Source organism: Mercenaria mercenaria, chromosome 1 (genome assembly GCF_021730395.1).
Source record: "Mercenaria mercenaria strain notata chromosome 1, MADL_Memer_1, whole genome shotgun sequence".
NCBI lineage: Eukaryota > Metazoa > Mollusca > Bivalvia > Venerida > Veneridae > Mercenaria > Mercenaria mercenaria.
The window spans coordinates 78,640,677-78,656,341 of NC_069361.1; the positions used below are offsets into that span (position 1 = coordinate 78,640,677).

The following is a 15,665-nucleotide window of genomic DNA, read 5'->3' on the forward strand; positions in this document are numbered from 1 at the left end:
TGATGATAGAAATCCACTTACCGAAGCTCTAAAGCAAAGAGCTATAAAAATATACTTCTTTGTCTAAAGGCATAACCCCTTATTTGACACTGGAACAACTGATACGCGTATTAATTAGACCTTCCTGTTTGACACAAAAATAATTTCCTAAAGTCGCACTTGATAAAAAATTACCGACCTAGAGCTACCTAGCTACCCTATTTTTTGAGCATGTGTTACGGGAAACAAACAATCTTTCTTTAGGTCTAACAAATTTTCCATACTAAAAATTGGTAAAGTGCAAAAAAATTTAAAGTGTGATTTTTGCCCTATTGTAATGGAAAAATATCTTTATTACATTCTGAAAATTTAAAAAGATCCTAGTTCAAGTAGAGCATATAAAACGAATACCCAACGTGACTTGGATACACCCCGTGTATTTTAACGGAATGACATAATCACATGAATGTGACATGATCATGCTATGCACAATCTATTTTTAGATACACATTTCCTCGGAAGATGCGCGGTCAAAGGTCAATTCATTTCAAATGTTTCTCATTTCAAGATGGTTGCTCTAGCTGGCGGAGCAAATGGAACGGTTCATGTAAATGGCAAAATAAACGGATATAATAAAAAGAGCAACGGTTTGCATAAGAATGGGAAATCGCAACAGGTAACGCATCTTCTCCATTATATTTTTTGTCTTTTTTGCATACATGTAGCTCATAATATGACAGGTAGATAAAGATGTTCCTGCCAACTGCCTTGTTCTGCAACACGTTTTCGCGATATAATCGTTTGAACAAAATAAGATTGCCAGATTGTTTTAGCCTATGAAAACACGTTTTATTTAAAACAATTCAGATCACTTTACGTGTCAGTCATTGTTTATTGTTAAAAGGCAGTCATTTTTTAAGATGAGTTGTACCTTTAGTGTAAAATGATACCACACCCACTTTCCTAATTTTACTTTGAGCTAGCAAATATTTTCATTTTAGAGATGTTGATATATTTTTATGGATCTCGTAGCTAGAATGCATACCATATTTCAACCTAAGCAATATTATCCTTTTTTATGTTCTCCATAAAAACATGTATACATGAGAAAAAAATGCCCACTTAATAGGAGTGGTAACCTACCAAAATTTTAGGTCACAGGCATTTTTAAGGCCTTAAGAATATTTTGCTACAACATTGAGTCAAGTGACCTATGTTGACTCTGCCCAACATTACCATTTTGTGCGTATTTTTGGTAAAATCCAACCAGTGTTGTTGAACTTATTGAATTACACATGATAACTACCAAAATTAGAATGAAACTGTAATAAAAGAAGTTCTGAACTCAACAATTTTGCTGGATTCATTCAGTGATTCTTTTGCTGTTTTTTTTTTACAGCCGAGTACAGGCTGTTTCCCCTAGCCAAAAATAGCTACATTTTCTCCTAAAATTGTTATATTTTTCCTTTAAAGAGAATTCCTATAGTTTTTTTCCTTTCATAGAATTTTTTTAAATTCACATATGGTATATGATAGGAAAATTTGTGCTGAAAACAATGAATAAATAAAAACAATAGGTCACCAGGCTTGTTTTTGTGAAAAAATGTTTTGAACACACCCACTGTTGCTGAAACTGCCAGCGATTTTTCAACATTTTCATAATTTTCTGCTTTTTTATAAATACCAACCAAAATATACATCCAGGCAGCACAATACGTTTTTTTCTTTTTACAGATTTTATTATATACTTATTTGATATCATAGTCATATTTGTAATACTCTATCCTTACAATAATGGGTACAAATGAAAAAAAAAAATTGTTTCATATTTACTTTTGTGAACTTTTTTCAATGAAAAATACCCATAGTGAAGAGTATTTTTTTTTTAATTTTGAATAAACTCTTTCATAGAATTTTTTCTTTTTCTTCTTGTGTATAGATAATTGTATTGTGAGCATAAAAATGGCTAAAAATGTATGGGTCACTAGGCTAAATTTTATGTTAAGACCGCTAGAATACAACACCTGTTCGGACGGAAATGGCACGAACCTGGCCAAATTGATTACATGTATGTCTGCTAAAAGTTAAAAAAAAGTTTTAAAAATTCTTAATTCTTTCTATAATTGAATACTAAATAATCTGAAAGGTGATATTGTCTTATCAGTACTAAGTCAATTATCTTACATTATATGAACAACACTGTCTTTGTACTAAAATGCGATGTGAAAACACAACCACAAAAATAGCAAGATACCTGTCAAGCATGATACTTGTCAATACAACATAAATCAGTATCAACCAGGGGTTCCACTAGACCCGAAAACCCAAGTCCCAGGACCCTTGGGCCTAATATTTGAAGGGTCCTTTTCCAAAATACAGGAGTCCTGTCCCAACACGTCCATATAATTGACTATATTTTTTAATTCAGTAATACGTAGATCTATCTTTACCTAAGAAAACAATAAACCCAAGATCATACATGTTACTGTAGGCTGAGCATAATAAAAATGTCAGTTTCAGATCATATAATCTCATATTGTAAACTAATATTTATCAAAATTCATGTTATTTTGATTAGGTTTTTCTTCAATATTTCATTTCATTTTTAAAAACAGAACAGTGCTATAACACTCTATAAAAATGTATCCAAAATGTACTATCCGAATACTGGTACACTTTCAGAATGTCACCGGAAAGTAGTTTTTGCTCAGTCTATTTGGCAAACTAAGCTAAATCAGCGATAGTTCCTCAAATAATGATGCTACTTATCATAAAAAACTGCATTGAAAGTCAGGTTTTTTTTGAATTTTGGAAATATGCATATGACATCGGGTGTAATTAGACCCGTGAACGGACATTCTAAACTTATTTTTGCTTTCGAAATTCATCAAAATTTGTGAAGATTCTTGTTGAAATTACGATATGATCACTAAACAATGGTCTAATTTAAAGTTGGCATGAAAAAATCTTGCAAGGCACTTTTCACATGCTCGGTTATCAGTTGCTTACGATAATTTAATAATTGGCGCCTTTTTTGACAGTACACAGGATTCGCTTTATCAATTAATTTCAACATTTCATTGATTCTTGTTACCTATGTGCACTCGCCGTGACGTAACTTGCTGATAAAAAAATCAGCGAGGCATGTCTACAGGAGAAAGGGCGGGATTTAGCAGAGATCAAAGGCAGGAGGGCATGACCGCGAGTGTTTATTTTAAATACACGTGTCTATCGTGGAAATAATTTTACTGAAGGAAATTAATGATAAGAGAAAGGATTATCAAAAGAAAATGCCCCCGGGTCCCGAAGGACGCACAGGCAAGAATTCTGCCGGGTCCTTTGAGCGTCTTTTGAAAATCCCCCGGGTCCGGACCCGGGGTCCCGGGTCAAATGGAACCCCTGGTATCAACATTTGATTACTGATATAACTTATCAAAAATGTTATTTCATTCAAAATTCCTCATATTTAAGATTGTCTGTAACATGTTTCAACAAATGTTGACTTCAGTTCAGTTTTCCATAGAAAGTGTCGGCTGCGCGGAAAGATGCGCATAAAAAACTATAGGAATTCCCTTTAAGAAGGTCATATTTTCCCCTTGGATTACATAATATGCATAGTGAATAATTTTTCCAAAGTTGGCGTTTATATATGTTTCAACCCCGATTCCCCCCATGTTGCTTAAAATTTACAACTCCCACAGCAGACACACAAACTATGTTTACATCTCATCAGGTGCTATTTTCATAAGGACATCGGCATCAGTTCATGTAAGCAGATATCTGAGATACTTTGCCTGTTACTGTGAAAATCAAACGATTTGGTGTTTCACCATTTTGGGGTTAATCATGCTTTATTTTTCCCTTAAGACAGCCACGGGTTGTTTTGAAAAAAAAAAAATCACTGTCATTAAGTGCAAGTGTTGTACGTTCAATGTTTAATTAAACTGATTGCCCCTTTCATCTTCTTAAAATTATTTGATTAAAACTGACAACTGATAAGGTAATTTTCCAATCAGACCATTGTTAAATTAAGTAATAAATTTTACATGTTATCTCACTTTGCATATATATACAATACATTTTTAGTTTCCAAAACGATTCTGAAAGTAAAATTTGTGTCAGTTACAATGTACCGGTAAATCATTTGGTAAGAGTTATTTACTACAATTCATTGTAAATTGTACAAATCTTGAAAAGCAAGTTCAGGTAGTTTTTTATTCACAAAAAGATTTGAGGAAGTTATTGTTCTGTATGAGGTAGTACGGTACACTATCTTTGTCAGGGTTTCCTCTGGGTCAATTTCACTTTGCGCCAACAAATTCGCCAATCAGGAAAAGATTGCGCCAGTGGCTCTCAAGTTGGAGCCAATAGTCTGTGATGGGCGACATACCATTTTCTTTTTCAATCTCTTTTTCATTTGATTCTTTACAGTAACCATGCAATTTGCTCTTGAACCAGTCTATCCTAATATCACATTAAATCAAAAATAGTTTTTAATCGTCTCAACCATTTTCAAGAACATTTTCTAAACAAAAGTAATTTTTCAATCTATAAAATTATCCCTTTATATAGTTTGCCATTTTTAATTATCTCCCTTTAAGGGTCATTTTCACTAAATAGATGTTTTTAAAACATGAATATTTATCCTAATATCACATTGAATCAAAAAAAGTTTTTAATCTTCTCAACCATTTTCAAGAACATTTTCTAAACAAAAGTAATTGCTCAGTCTATAAAATTATCCCTTTATATAGTTTGCCATTTTTAATTATCCCCCTTTAATGGTCATTTTCACTAAATAGATGTTTTTAAAACATGAATATTTGTCTCTTTATTCTTTTAACTTTTTATTTCAAAATTAATTTAGGTCATTTATCAAAAACAGTGTTGTTTTGTATTATTTTATAACTTTTGAAAAGCTTTTTAAAAGTTTCATTATATATATAACTAAATTTCTATTTCCTTTCATACACACAAATGTATAGCGAAAATACCACCTACAGGTATTATTAGCACTTTGTTTTGAAGCTCTGGGGTTGAGCTTTTTAAAATTATCCCCGGTGTATCAATGCTTTACGTTGGGCACTTAAAAGAACCAAAAGAACTGCTTTAGTTCATTTGTATCTCAAAAATCCTCCGATTGAAATTATACAACCGCGACTGAAATTTACGAACGTGTAGATTTAATTAACAACGCTTGTGCAAAATTTATCTATTTACGATCGGTGAATATGTGTATCTTTTGATCGGGCTTTGACGTGTCATTATTTCCGGTATTTTCTCGGTGTCATTTACTTTGGGGAATCGGATTGTTATTAAAATAACCTGTAAATTTATCTCGCGTTTTTTGCATCATAAAAAAGGTGGTGCATTAGACGAAGCACGCTGCTAATATTTCGTTTCATTTGCTTTCGTGTAAGTAGGCGGGGCTAAATTGACTGATAATCGTTCTTGCGTGGAGGAATGCTCTAGTGACTCAGCGAAGTTTTAAATTATGCCCCGAGGTGTAAATCGATATTGACACGTTGTGTATTGTCTTCGTGTAGTGTTAAATATCGGATAATCCGTTATTGCGTCACTGAGAAAGATCAGAAGATCAGATCGACGATTATCTTGTAGGCGCCAATGAAATTCGCCAATTGAAGATTTTTAGCGCCAGAAATTATATTTTGTCGCATTTGGCGCCATTGGCGACCGACAGCGGGAACCCTGTTTGTGACTGTGTAAATATTTACATGTGATAATGTACTGTTTAACAAAATATTTTCTTAAATGGTTGTGAATGAAAGTAACTCGGGTTTTCTTCTTCTTTTTCTTCTTCTTCAGCATGTTCAGAATATCCTATCTTACACATTCAGGTGAAAGAGCTTTAATACTGATAAAAGAGAATTGCATGCTAATTTTTGACAGTGAGCCAAGGAACTTTTATTAAGTATGTGTATGCCATAAGGGCAGGGGGAAGTATAAAAGGCATCTATATATAGGCAAAAATTTGTCACTACAATTTCTTTCTTGGTTAGATTTACCAGGTTTAGCAGTTGGCAGCTTATCCATCTTCAGTGATTTTTTTCTTTCTTTATCAAGTACCCCTGAAAGGACCTTTTCCCAATTGAAAAATGCAATCTTTTTTCTCAATTATCATCCAAAAAGTCCCCAAATGACCAAATTAAGTTTGCATTTTGATGATTGCTGAAGGAAAACTTAGTTACATTGATATTCACCATGATTTAACCATTTAAACAGTTTGTTTGATGCTATTTACATGGAATTAAAGGAAGAAGCATTGTAAATGATGTTATTAATTAACTATAAAAATTCCCAATCTGAGTAAAAACCCTGCTATTTTTCCCAATTTATCAGGTACCGGACCTTTTCCCAAAAGGGAAAAAAACCACTGATCTTTTAATTTGGACAATACCATTTACTGTTAAAAGGGGTGCTTACCAAAAAAATACTGACTGAATAGCAAACAGTGCAGACCTTGATCAGACTGTACGGATGTGCAGGCTGATCATTATCTACACTGGTCTCAAAGGCAGAATCAAAACAATCTCTATGATGAATCTTCTGTGTGCATGCATACAAATTAGATGCATACAAATGACTGAAATTTGATCTGTTTTCAGGCACTTTAATGTGAGATTTTATGTTTGATTTACTACCAGCTACATTATAAGTTTGCAAGAGACGCTGCGTAAATGACTGATATTCAAGAAACAAAAAACTGCATTATTAGTATTCATTTTATGTGCTTAAATTACCATATATATGTATCTTTATGTTAAGGTTTCGATGGAGGCCTTGAGAAACAAAAATCAAACAACACCAAATCATAGAAAGAAAGAGTTGTTTGACATGAAAATTGAACAGCATGTAAAACATGTATATTACTTTACAAAACAAGTGTCAGTATACTGATATAAACATTGAATTCCGGAAAAGGGCTGCCTAAAGGGGCTCCACTTCCGGACAGTTAAGCGCCTTTAAAAACTCACCATTTTCAAAGAACTGTTACACATGTTCGTTTTGATGCATTTGCAATAGCGTGCGAGTGGTGAAATTTCGCATAACAAGGTGGAACACAGTTTTCAGCAATTGTTTATCTTTATTTCTTTACAAATGGCATTCATTTTCAAAGGGAGACAACTGTTCCCGATTATTTTAAGAACAAATGGCATTCATTTTCAAAGGGAGAAAAAGAACAAAAAGTGCACACTGCTCAGATTTCAGGGTTACAAAATATCAAAACAACTTTTGAAACCAGCTGGTCTGTAATATATAAACCTGTATAAAAGTCCCAGATATGTGCTTGAGTGTAGAGCTGCACTAATTGATTTTGATCACATGTTTGTTTCAAACATATTTGTGGTGTGCATATTGACAGCTGTAATAGTGTCATTTATACAATTTACAATGACATCATGTTACCCCAGGCAGTGTTTTACTGTCATGATATTGTGTCAGTTTGTTTACATCGCTTTCATGTTTCTGTTTTCTGTATTAAAATGTTAATTTTTCTAAAATCTTTTTGACAGTTTGATACTGTCATTATTAGTCAGGATCCATGGCAATTGCTTTACTATTTCTGTAGCTATTAACTTGTCAAGAAAATGTTCAAACTACTTTTAAGAACACACAATGAAACCTCAGAAATATTTGATTTTTCAGTACATTTTTTTTGCACAGACATCTCTTGTTTTTTTTTTAAGGTAAAATATATTACGGAGTACAAGATTTTTGTGACCCCCCCCCCCCCAGCCGTCCGAAGTTCGTGACACGCCTAGCTCAAAAAGTATTTGATATAAATTGATGAAACCTTGCATGAGTATCATGATATGAACTTTGGTACCTCCTATTTTTCATCTGGCTCCGCCTCCTGTTTTTAAAGTTATGGTCCCTAAAATAGTCAAAAATGTTCATTTTCACCTTGTGACGCGCCTAGCTCAAAAAGTATTTGATATAGATTCATGAAACCTTGCATGTGTATTAATCATGATATGAACTTGCGCACCTCCTATTTTTCATTTGTGTCTGCCCCCTATTTTCAGAGTTATGGCCCCTGATTAATAGTCAAAAATGCACATTTTCAACTTGAGACGCACCTAGCTCAAAAAGTGTTTCCTATAAATTGATTAAACCTTGCATGAGTCTTTATCATGATATGAACTTGCACACCTCCTATTTTTCGTCTGGCTCCATCCCCTATTTTCAGAGTTATGGCCCCTGAAATAGTCAAAAATGCACATTTTCACCTTGAGACACACCTAGCTAAAAAAGTATTCGATATAGATTCATAAAACCTTGCATGAGTCTTAATCATGATATGAACTTGCGCACATCCTATTTTTTATTTGTGTCCATCCCCTTTTTTATGTTATGGCCCCTGAAATAGTCAAAAATGCACATTTTCACCTTGTGACGCACCTAGCACAAACGGGATATTTAAGTGATTGAAAACTTGTATAAGTCTTTATCGTGAAATAAACTTGCACACGTCTTTTTTTTGGCTGACTCCACCACCTTTTTTTAGCTCACCTGTCACAAAGTGACAAGGTGAGCTTTTGTGATCGTGCGGTGTCCGTCGTCCGTCCGTCCGTCCGTAAACTTTTTGCTTGTGACCACTCTAGAGGTCACATTTTTCATGGGATCTTTATGAAAGTTGGTCAGAATGTTCATCTTGATGATATCTAGGTCAAGTTCGAAACTGGGTCACGTGCCATCAAAAACTAGGTCAGTAGGTCTAAAAATAGAAAAACCTTGTGACCTCTCTAGAGGCCATATATTTCACAAGATCTTCATGAAAATTGGTTGGAATGTTCACATTGATGATATTTAGGTCAAGTTCGAAACTGGGTCACGTGCCGTCAAAAACTAGGTCAGAAGGTCTAAAAATAGAAAAACCTTGTGACCTCTCTAGAGGCCATATATTTCATAAGATCTTCATGAAAGTTGGTCAGAACGTTCACCTTGATGATATCTAGGTTAAGTTCGAAAGTGGGTCACGTGCCATCAAAAACTAGGTCAGTAGGTCAAATAATAGAAAAACCTTGTGACCTCTCTAAAGGCCATATTTTCCATGGGATCTGTATGAAAGTTGGTCTGAATGTTCATCTTGGTGATATCTAGGTAAAGTTCGAAACTGGGTCAGGTATGGTCAAAAACTAGGTCAGTAGGTCTAAAAATAGAAAAACCTTGTGACCTCTCTAGAGGCCATATATTTCATGAGATCTTCATGAAAATTGGTCAGAATGTTCACCTTGATGATATGTAGGTCAAGTTCGAAAGTGGGTCACGTGCCTTCAAAAACTAGGTCAGTAGGTCAAAAAATAGAAAAACCTTGTGACCTCTCTAGAGGCCATATTTTGCATGGGATCTGTATGAAAGTTGGTCTGAATGTTCATCTTGATGATATCTAGGTCAAGTTTGAAAGTGGGTCATGTGCCTTGAAAAAGTAGGTCAGTAGGTCAAATAATGAAAAAACGTTGTGACCTCTCTAGAGGCCATATTTTTCATGGGATTTGTATGAAAGTTGGTCTGAATGTTTTACTTGATGATATATAGGTCAAGTTTGAAACTGGGTCACGTGCCTTAAAAAACTAGGTCAGTAGGTCAAATAATAAAAAAACCTTGTGACCTCTCTAGAGGCCATATTTTTCATGGGATCTGTATGAAAGTTGGTCTGAATGTTCATCTTGATGATATCTAGGTCAAGTTTGAAACTGGGTCAACTGCGGTCAAAAACTAGGTCAGTAGGTCTAAAATTAGAAAAATCTTTTGACCTCTCTAGAGGCCATATTTTTCAATGGATCTTCATGAAAATTGATCTGAATGTTCACCTTGATGATATCTAGGTCAGTTTCGAAACTGGGTCACGTGCGATCAAAAACTAGGTCAGTAGGTATAAAAATAGAAAAACCTTGTGACCTCTCTAGAGGCCATATTTTTCATGAGATCTTCATGAAAATTAGTGAGAATGTTCACCTTGATGATATCTAGATCAAGTTCAAAACAGGGTCACGTACCTTCGAAAACTAGGTCCATAGGTCAAATAATAGAAAAACCTTGTGACCTCTCTACAGACCATATTTTTCAATGGATCTTCATGAAAATTGGTCAGAATTTTTATCTTGATAATATCTAGGTCAAGTTCAAAACTGGGTCACATGAGCTGAAAAACTAGGTCACTATGTCAAATAATAGAAAAAACGACGTCATACTCAAAACTGGGTCATGTGGGAAGAGGTGAGCGATTCAGGACCATCATGGTCCTCTTGTTAAAGTTATGACCCCTGAAATAGTAAAAGAATGCATATTTTCACCTAATTATGTGCCTAGCTCAAAAAGTATTTGATGTAAATTCATGAAACCTTGCTTGAGTCTTTATCATGATGTGGCCTTGCACATTTGGCATTCTTCTTGAGAATCTTAATGCTTATTGCAGAGTTACGACCCTTGATACAGACAAAATAGCGGATTTTTTGTTTGTGATGCTCATAGCTCAAAAAGTATATGGCCTATAATAATGAATCCTTTTCATAAAATGTTTGTTGAGGCATTACCCCATTAAGACTGCAAGCATTTGAATTATTGCCCCTTATTTGTGACAAATGTACCAGTGGGGGACACGACCTGTGTCCTACAAACACATTCTAGTTTGTAGATTTTAGATGTTTATACAAAATTTTATATATATGTTTTTTTACAGACCACATACACAGATCAAGCTGACTGGAAGAAGGATTATTGGGAGTCGTTTGAAGAGACACCACTTTTAGCGGCTGTTTTTACATACATTTGTTATGGTTTAGTAGTTTTAATTGGCCACATTCGGGATTTTCTGAACAACCTAGGGTTGCTGAAAGTGAATGCCTGTCTAGAGCCTCGGATACCGGTGAGTATCGTCAATGAAAATGACTCCTTAAATGTTAGATTCACTAATGAAAAAATTCTCGAAATTCCAGATTTTAGAAAAAAATCTTTGATTTTATATCATTTTAGAGACTTTCTCAGATTAATGATCGTTATACTGACTGGCTACTTTCACTAATTAAATAATTAGGGACCTCTGCATATGAGTGATTAAGGTTGCTAACTTTGAATCTCTTGGCCGTCAACAGTTTGGTTTTAAAAACCTTGCTTCAGTTGAAGAATTCTTAATATGAGGAAGTCATCCAGCTGGCTTACAGATATCCGGCGGTCCTACTCAGTGCCAGCCAGTGGCAGAAACAATGCCTGGAGAGGCACATGCGGTCTTCCATTGAAAGCTGTCAGAAGTTGCCACAATAACTGAAGTGTGCAAGTGCTAAAACAACAATAAGTTAAATAAAAATAAAAGTCTTGTAATATTATGATGGCCTGTGAAAGATTCGCCACATAATCAGTTTTTGCTGAATGTTTCAAATTTAAGCAAATTAGCTTTTATTTCAAAATCTGTCAAAATTTTGCATGTATAACTAATTCCAGAATTCCATGTCAAAATTTTTTTATCAAACTATTTTTAGCCACTTGCATTTTGAAAGTAATTTTTTTCCAGCTGTGGCATAGCCACTTCACCTTATTCTCAATTCTGAAAATATAAATTTGGCTTGTATTTGATAGTGGGAATTTAGAAGTTACAAAAATTGTGTAGGAGGGATTTGTGTTCACCCTGAGATTGTTGTTGGTCATGAGCATGTGTGGTATATGATAAAGGGATAAATTTGTTAAATATTGAGTCGATTTAACAATTTTACCTTTATCTGTAAAAGATTTACATGGCACTGTTTTAAAGCATTTATACATAGAAATAATTAATATAAGGTATTGAATAGCAAAACATCAAATTAAAGATCTTAAGAGAAGGGTTGGAGGTTTAATGTAGGTTGTGCGATCCCTTTATCAAATTTTGTCTGATATCGGGGAGTTTGGTCTGACATAAGTTAAAACTCTCGCACATAATTTGCAATTACAGTCTAAATGTTCAGGGTTCTCGTTTAAGCCTCAGATATGTGATCTAATTCACGATATTTGGCAGAATGATTTTTAACGTAAGTATAGTTCATAATGACCACTTAGCTTTGGTGACTAAAGTATGTTAAAGAAATACAATACATGTGCTCATATATCACCTGAATATTACTTACTGTACATGTACCATGATAAAATTGAAGTGGAATAAAATTAATGATCCCTTCAATAAAATAAAGATAATAAATAAATGTACATGTCAGTGTTTACTAACTTACATGATTGGCATTCTTTCAGGGTTTTGTGCCTCTCTTCTCAACATGGGAAAGTTTCTACACTCGGCACGTATTTCGCCGTGTATCAGATGTGTTAGGTGTTCCGGTTGGAGGCTGCCCGGCTGCAAGGTTCAACATTATCAAAAGAGTAACACATGACTATGGATGGAGCTATGTGTAAGTCTTCTTTTTATGAAACTTATTTTTTTTTCAGTTTTATTAATACTTTGAATGTTTTTAGGTATGATGTATATAGCTATACTGTGAAATCATTTAAGTCCTAGGGCATGAAATTTCAGGGTTATACAAAAATGGCTTTTTCTTGGGGGTATGAGTACCTGGATTTGAATCTTTTAACATTATATGAGTTGGAATATTACAAGTTTTTCTTCTCTGGGTTTGACTGAACCATGAAACCCAAGAAAATTTGTCTCACATGATTATTAATGATTACACAGTATGTATTCATAAAGCTTAAATACTGAATCTAGAAATCATTGGGCTCTCTCAATTTGTATCAGAATTTGAGTCTATGTTACAACTTAATGGAGATATCCAGCAAGCTTCCTGAAAGTCATCAGTTCTTTCAGCCTTGGCGATATTGCATCCATCAGAAATGTATTGCTGATTTTCCAAAGCCAAAATTGGTTAAAGTTTAAAGGCCTTTATAAAGGAAACATGCATTCAGTAAGTTTTTCACAAAGGGACTCTTAAGTTACAGATATCTTACAACTGTAATCTAAGATCCAGTTCATTGTTTACTTTGTACTTGTTGAACAAGCAGGATTACGATAATAATATTTACTGATGCAGATAACTGATTAGCATATGTTCAACAGTGAAAGTTATTCCTTTTGGCTGCTTAAAGCTGCATCGAAGTATGACTGCTTCAAGCTGCCCCTCACTGGTTTTTACATAGAAGTATGAATGTTTAAAGCTGCCCCTTGTTTCAACTTGTTTTTGCTTGTTTTAAATTGAAGTACCACAGCTTAAAGCTGCTTCTAGCTTACACTTTTTTGGGGAAAAAACTCTGTGTTTCGCAGTATGTTGTTTTATGCTCTTTTATATGCATATATTTTGAGGGCACAAAATTGCAAAACTGTTTATATACAGTTATAATAGTTTCGAACTGTGCCCTTGATTTTTATCAAAAATGTTTTTTGCATATAGCCTCAGCAGGCTAGACTAACCATTCAGCGTTTTCCTCTATTCATGACAATTCAGGGAAAACTCAATCAGTTATTCTAAGTATCATTTACATCATTAGAAGTTGTTGATTTACTGGAAGAGAACATGAGACGCTGTTTTGTAAGTCTTAAGAAAATTATGTCCTTAAAGAAATAATTTGCTGTATTTGTACTAAACCACAAAAAAAAAAAAATCACCAGAACCCAAACTTTATTTCATTTTTCATTTTGACCATATTTTACTTTTTATCTTTGTATACGTAATTCTAATGTTTCAGTCCTTTTGTTTTCTTCTATCACTTCAATCCATTGCAGTAATGGATTAACTCTGTAGAGTAAAAAAATTATTTCATCATTAGTACTGTGCAGACTGAAAGAAAAACAACAGAAATTTTTCAAGACCTGTCCTGGTTTCAGGCTTTGGACTGCCAGAATTTCCCAGTTGATAAACTCTTATTGAACGAGGAGATTTCAGGCTTGAGAATGTAGATTTTCAGGCATTTGACCAGTGATTCTGAAACTTTATAGGCACATTGCTTCGGGCGTAATTTGCTTTGCACAGTGGGTAGTCATCAATATATCTGAAAAGCTGTTAAATAAAACAGTTCTGGTTTACTTGGCTCTAGGGTATGAATGAAATAGTTGAGAATTTGATCTATGAGAGAGGCAAATTTTTTTGTTGTTGATTTGACAGACGACATGTCTGTAGTCATCATGAGGGAAAGTTGTCACTGTCTTACTGAGAACAAGTCAGTATTTGTACACAATTAAGGAAACTGTTCATATAGACTGACCAAAGTTATATAACTGAAATACTGTTGAAACTCGAGATACTCAAACTGCGTTACTGCCTGTGACAGTTTTCATGTTGTATTTTACCAGTATTGATCATGTCCGTTATCAGTATTAATGGTGACAGCTTGTTAGGAAATGGTGACATACGACAGGTAAGCCAATCACATTCTCCTGTAACCAAGATGTTTGACATGGCTGTGGCCATTTAAATCTTAAGCAGAATGATAAGACAGAGTTCTGTTTTAACGTCTGCACTTATGCCCCAATATTCTACCGAAGGGTTAAATTTAACACATTCAGAAAAATGTCAGTATTGTATAGTACTATCTGAAATGTTTTAAAGTATTTTGACAGTATATTTTGACAGTAAAAAAAATGAAGATCCTCCATAAGTTTACACTATAGAAGTATAAATAAATTTATCATTGTCAGGTGACACATTGAATTAATTTCTACTGGCCTTACACATATTTACATAATATGCTAGTCAAAATCTTGCCTAGGCCATGCAAACTCTAGTTCAATGAATATTTTATAACATGCTTTGAATGAAGGTAACTTTCAGTGAACTCCCAAAGATACATAAATGTAATTGTAACTATCAAACAGGGTAACCTGAGCATGTTTTCTGTTGCTTAACCCTTACCCTACTAAATTTCTATAATGAACTTATCCATCTTTCAATTTGGACAGTACCATTAACTGTTAAAAGGGGTGCTTAACAAAAAGATACTGACTGAACAGCGGATGGTGCAGATCTTGATCAGACTGCACGGATGTGCAGGCTGATTATGATCATTTACACTGGTCGCAAAAGCAGAATCAGTCCTGTCTTAAAACTAACAATTAGGTCTCCCAACACACAGTGGTGTGGGAGACATGTTGATTTACTGCTCTCTGTGTGTGTGTGTGTCTGTCACAGATCTTGTCCGCACTCTAAGGCGACATTTCTTATCCGATCTTCACCAAACTTGAACACTATGTGTTTGACCATAAGACCTCGGCAAAGTTCAATAAATAGTCAAATCGGTCCAGGCACTTCAGAATTATGGCCCTTAAATTACCGAAAATCAGCCTTTTTACTCTTGTCCGCACTCTAAGTCGAATATTTCTCATCTAATCTTCACTAAACTTGAAGAAAATGTGTTTGATGATAAGTCCTTGGGTAAGGTCAATAACTAGCCAAATTGGCCAAGGCACTTCGGAATTATGGCCCTTGAATTACCCAAAATCGGCCTTTTTACTCTTTGAAGGTATATTTGTAGTGAGTAAACAGTATATAAAGACTGACTTACTATTTAGATGATTAGGCAGTTGTGAGAGACATGTGCTTTTCTCAAAAGCAGCTCTAGTTTATTTTGAATTTTTTTTTTCATGTGAGCACAAAGTGCTCAGGCGGTAGCTATTGTTATCACTCACCGGCCAGCATTGGGCCATCTGTCCACACTTTTGAATGATATCTTCTCTGAAACCATATGGTGGA

The 15,665-nt window shown here is 34.4% G+C and overlaps 1 protein-coding gene across 1 annotated transcript in view; it reads left to right on the forward strand.

The window, feature by feature from the left end:
* Window positions 1-510: 510 nt before the first annotated feature.
* The window catches only part of LOC123532987 (serine palmitoyltransferase 2-like), a 34,936-nt gene continuing 19,781 nt past the window's right edge, over window positions 511-15,665 (forward strand). Inside the window, exons 1-3 of the mRNA XM_045314632.2 lie at window positions 511-655; window positions 10,685-10,870; window positions 12,223-12,377. Coding sequence (XP_045170567.2) covers window positions 548-655; window positions 10,685-10,870; window positions 12,223-12,377 — 449 coding nt within the window. The 5' untranslated portion in view covers window positions 511-547. The remainder of the gene's footprint in view (window positions 656-10,684; window positions 10,871-12,222; window positions 12,378-15,665) is intronic.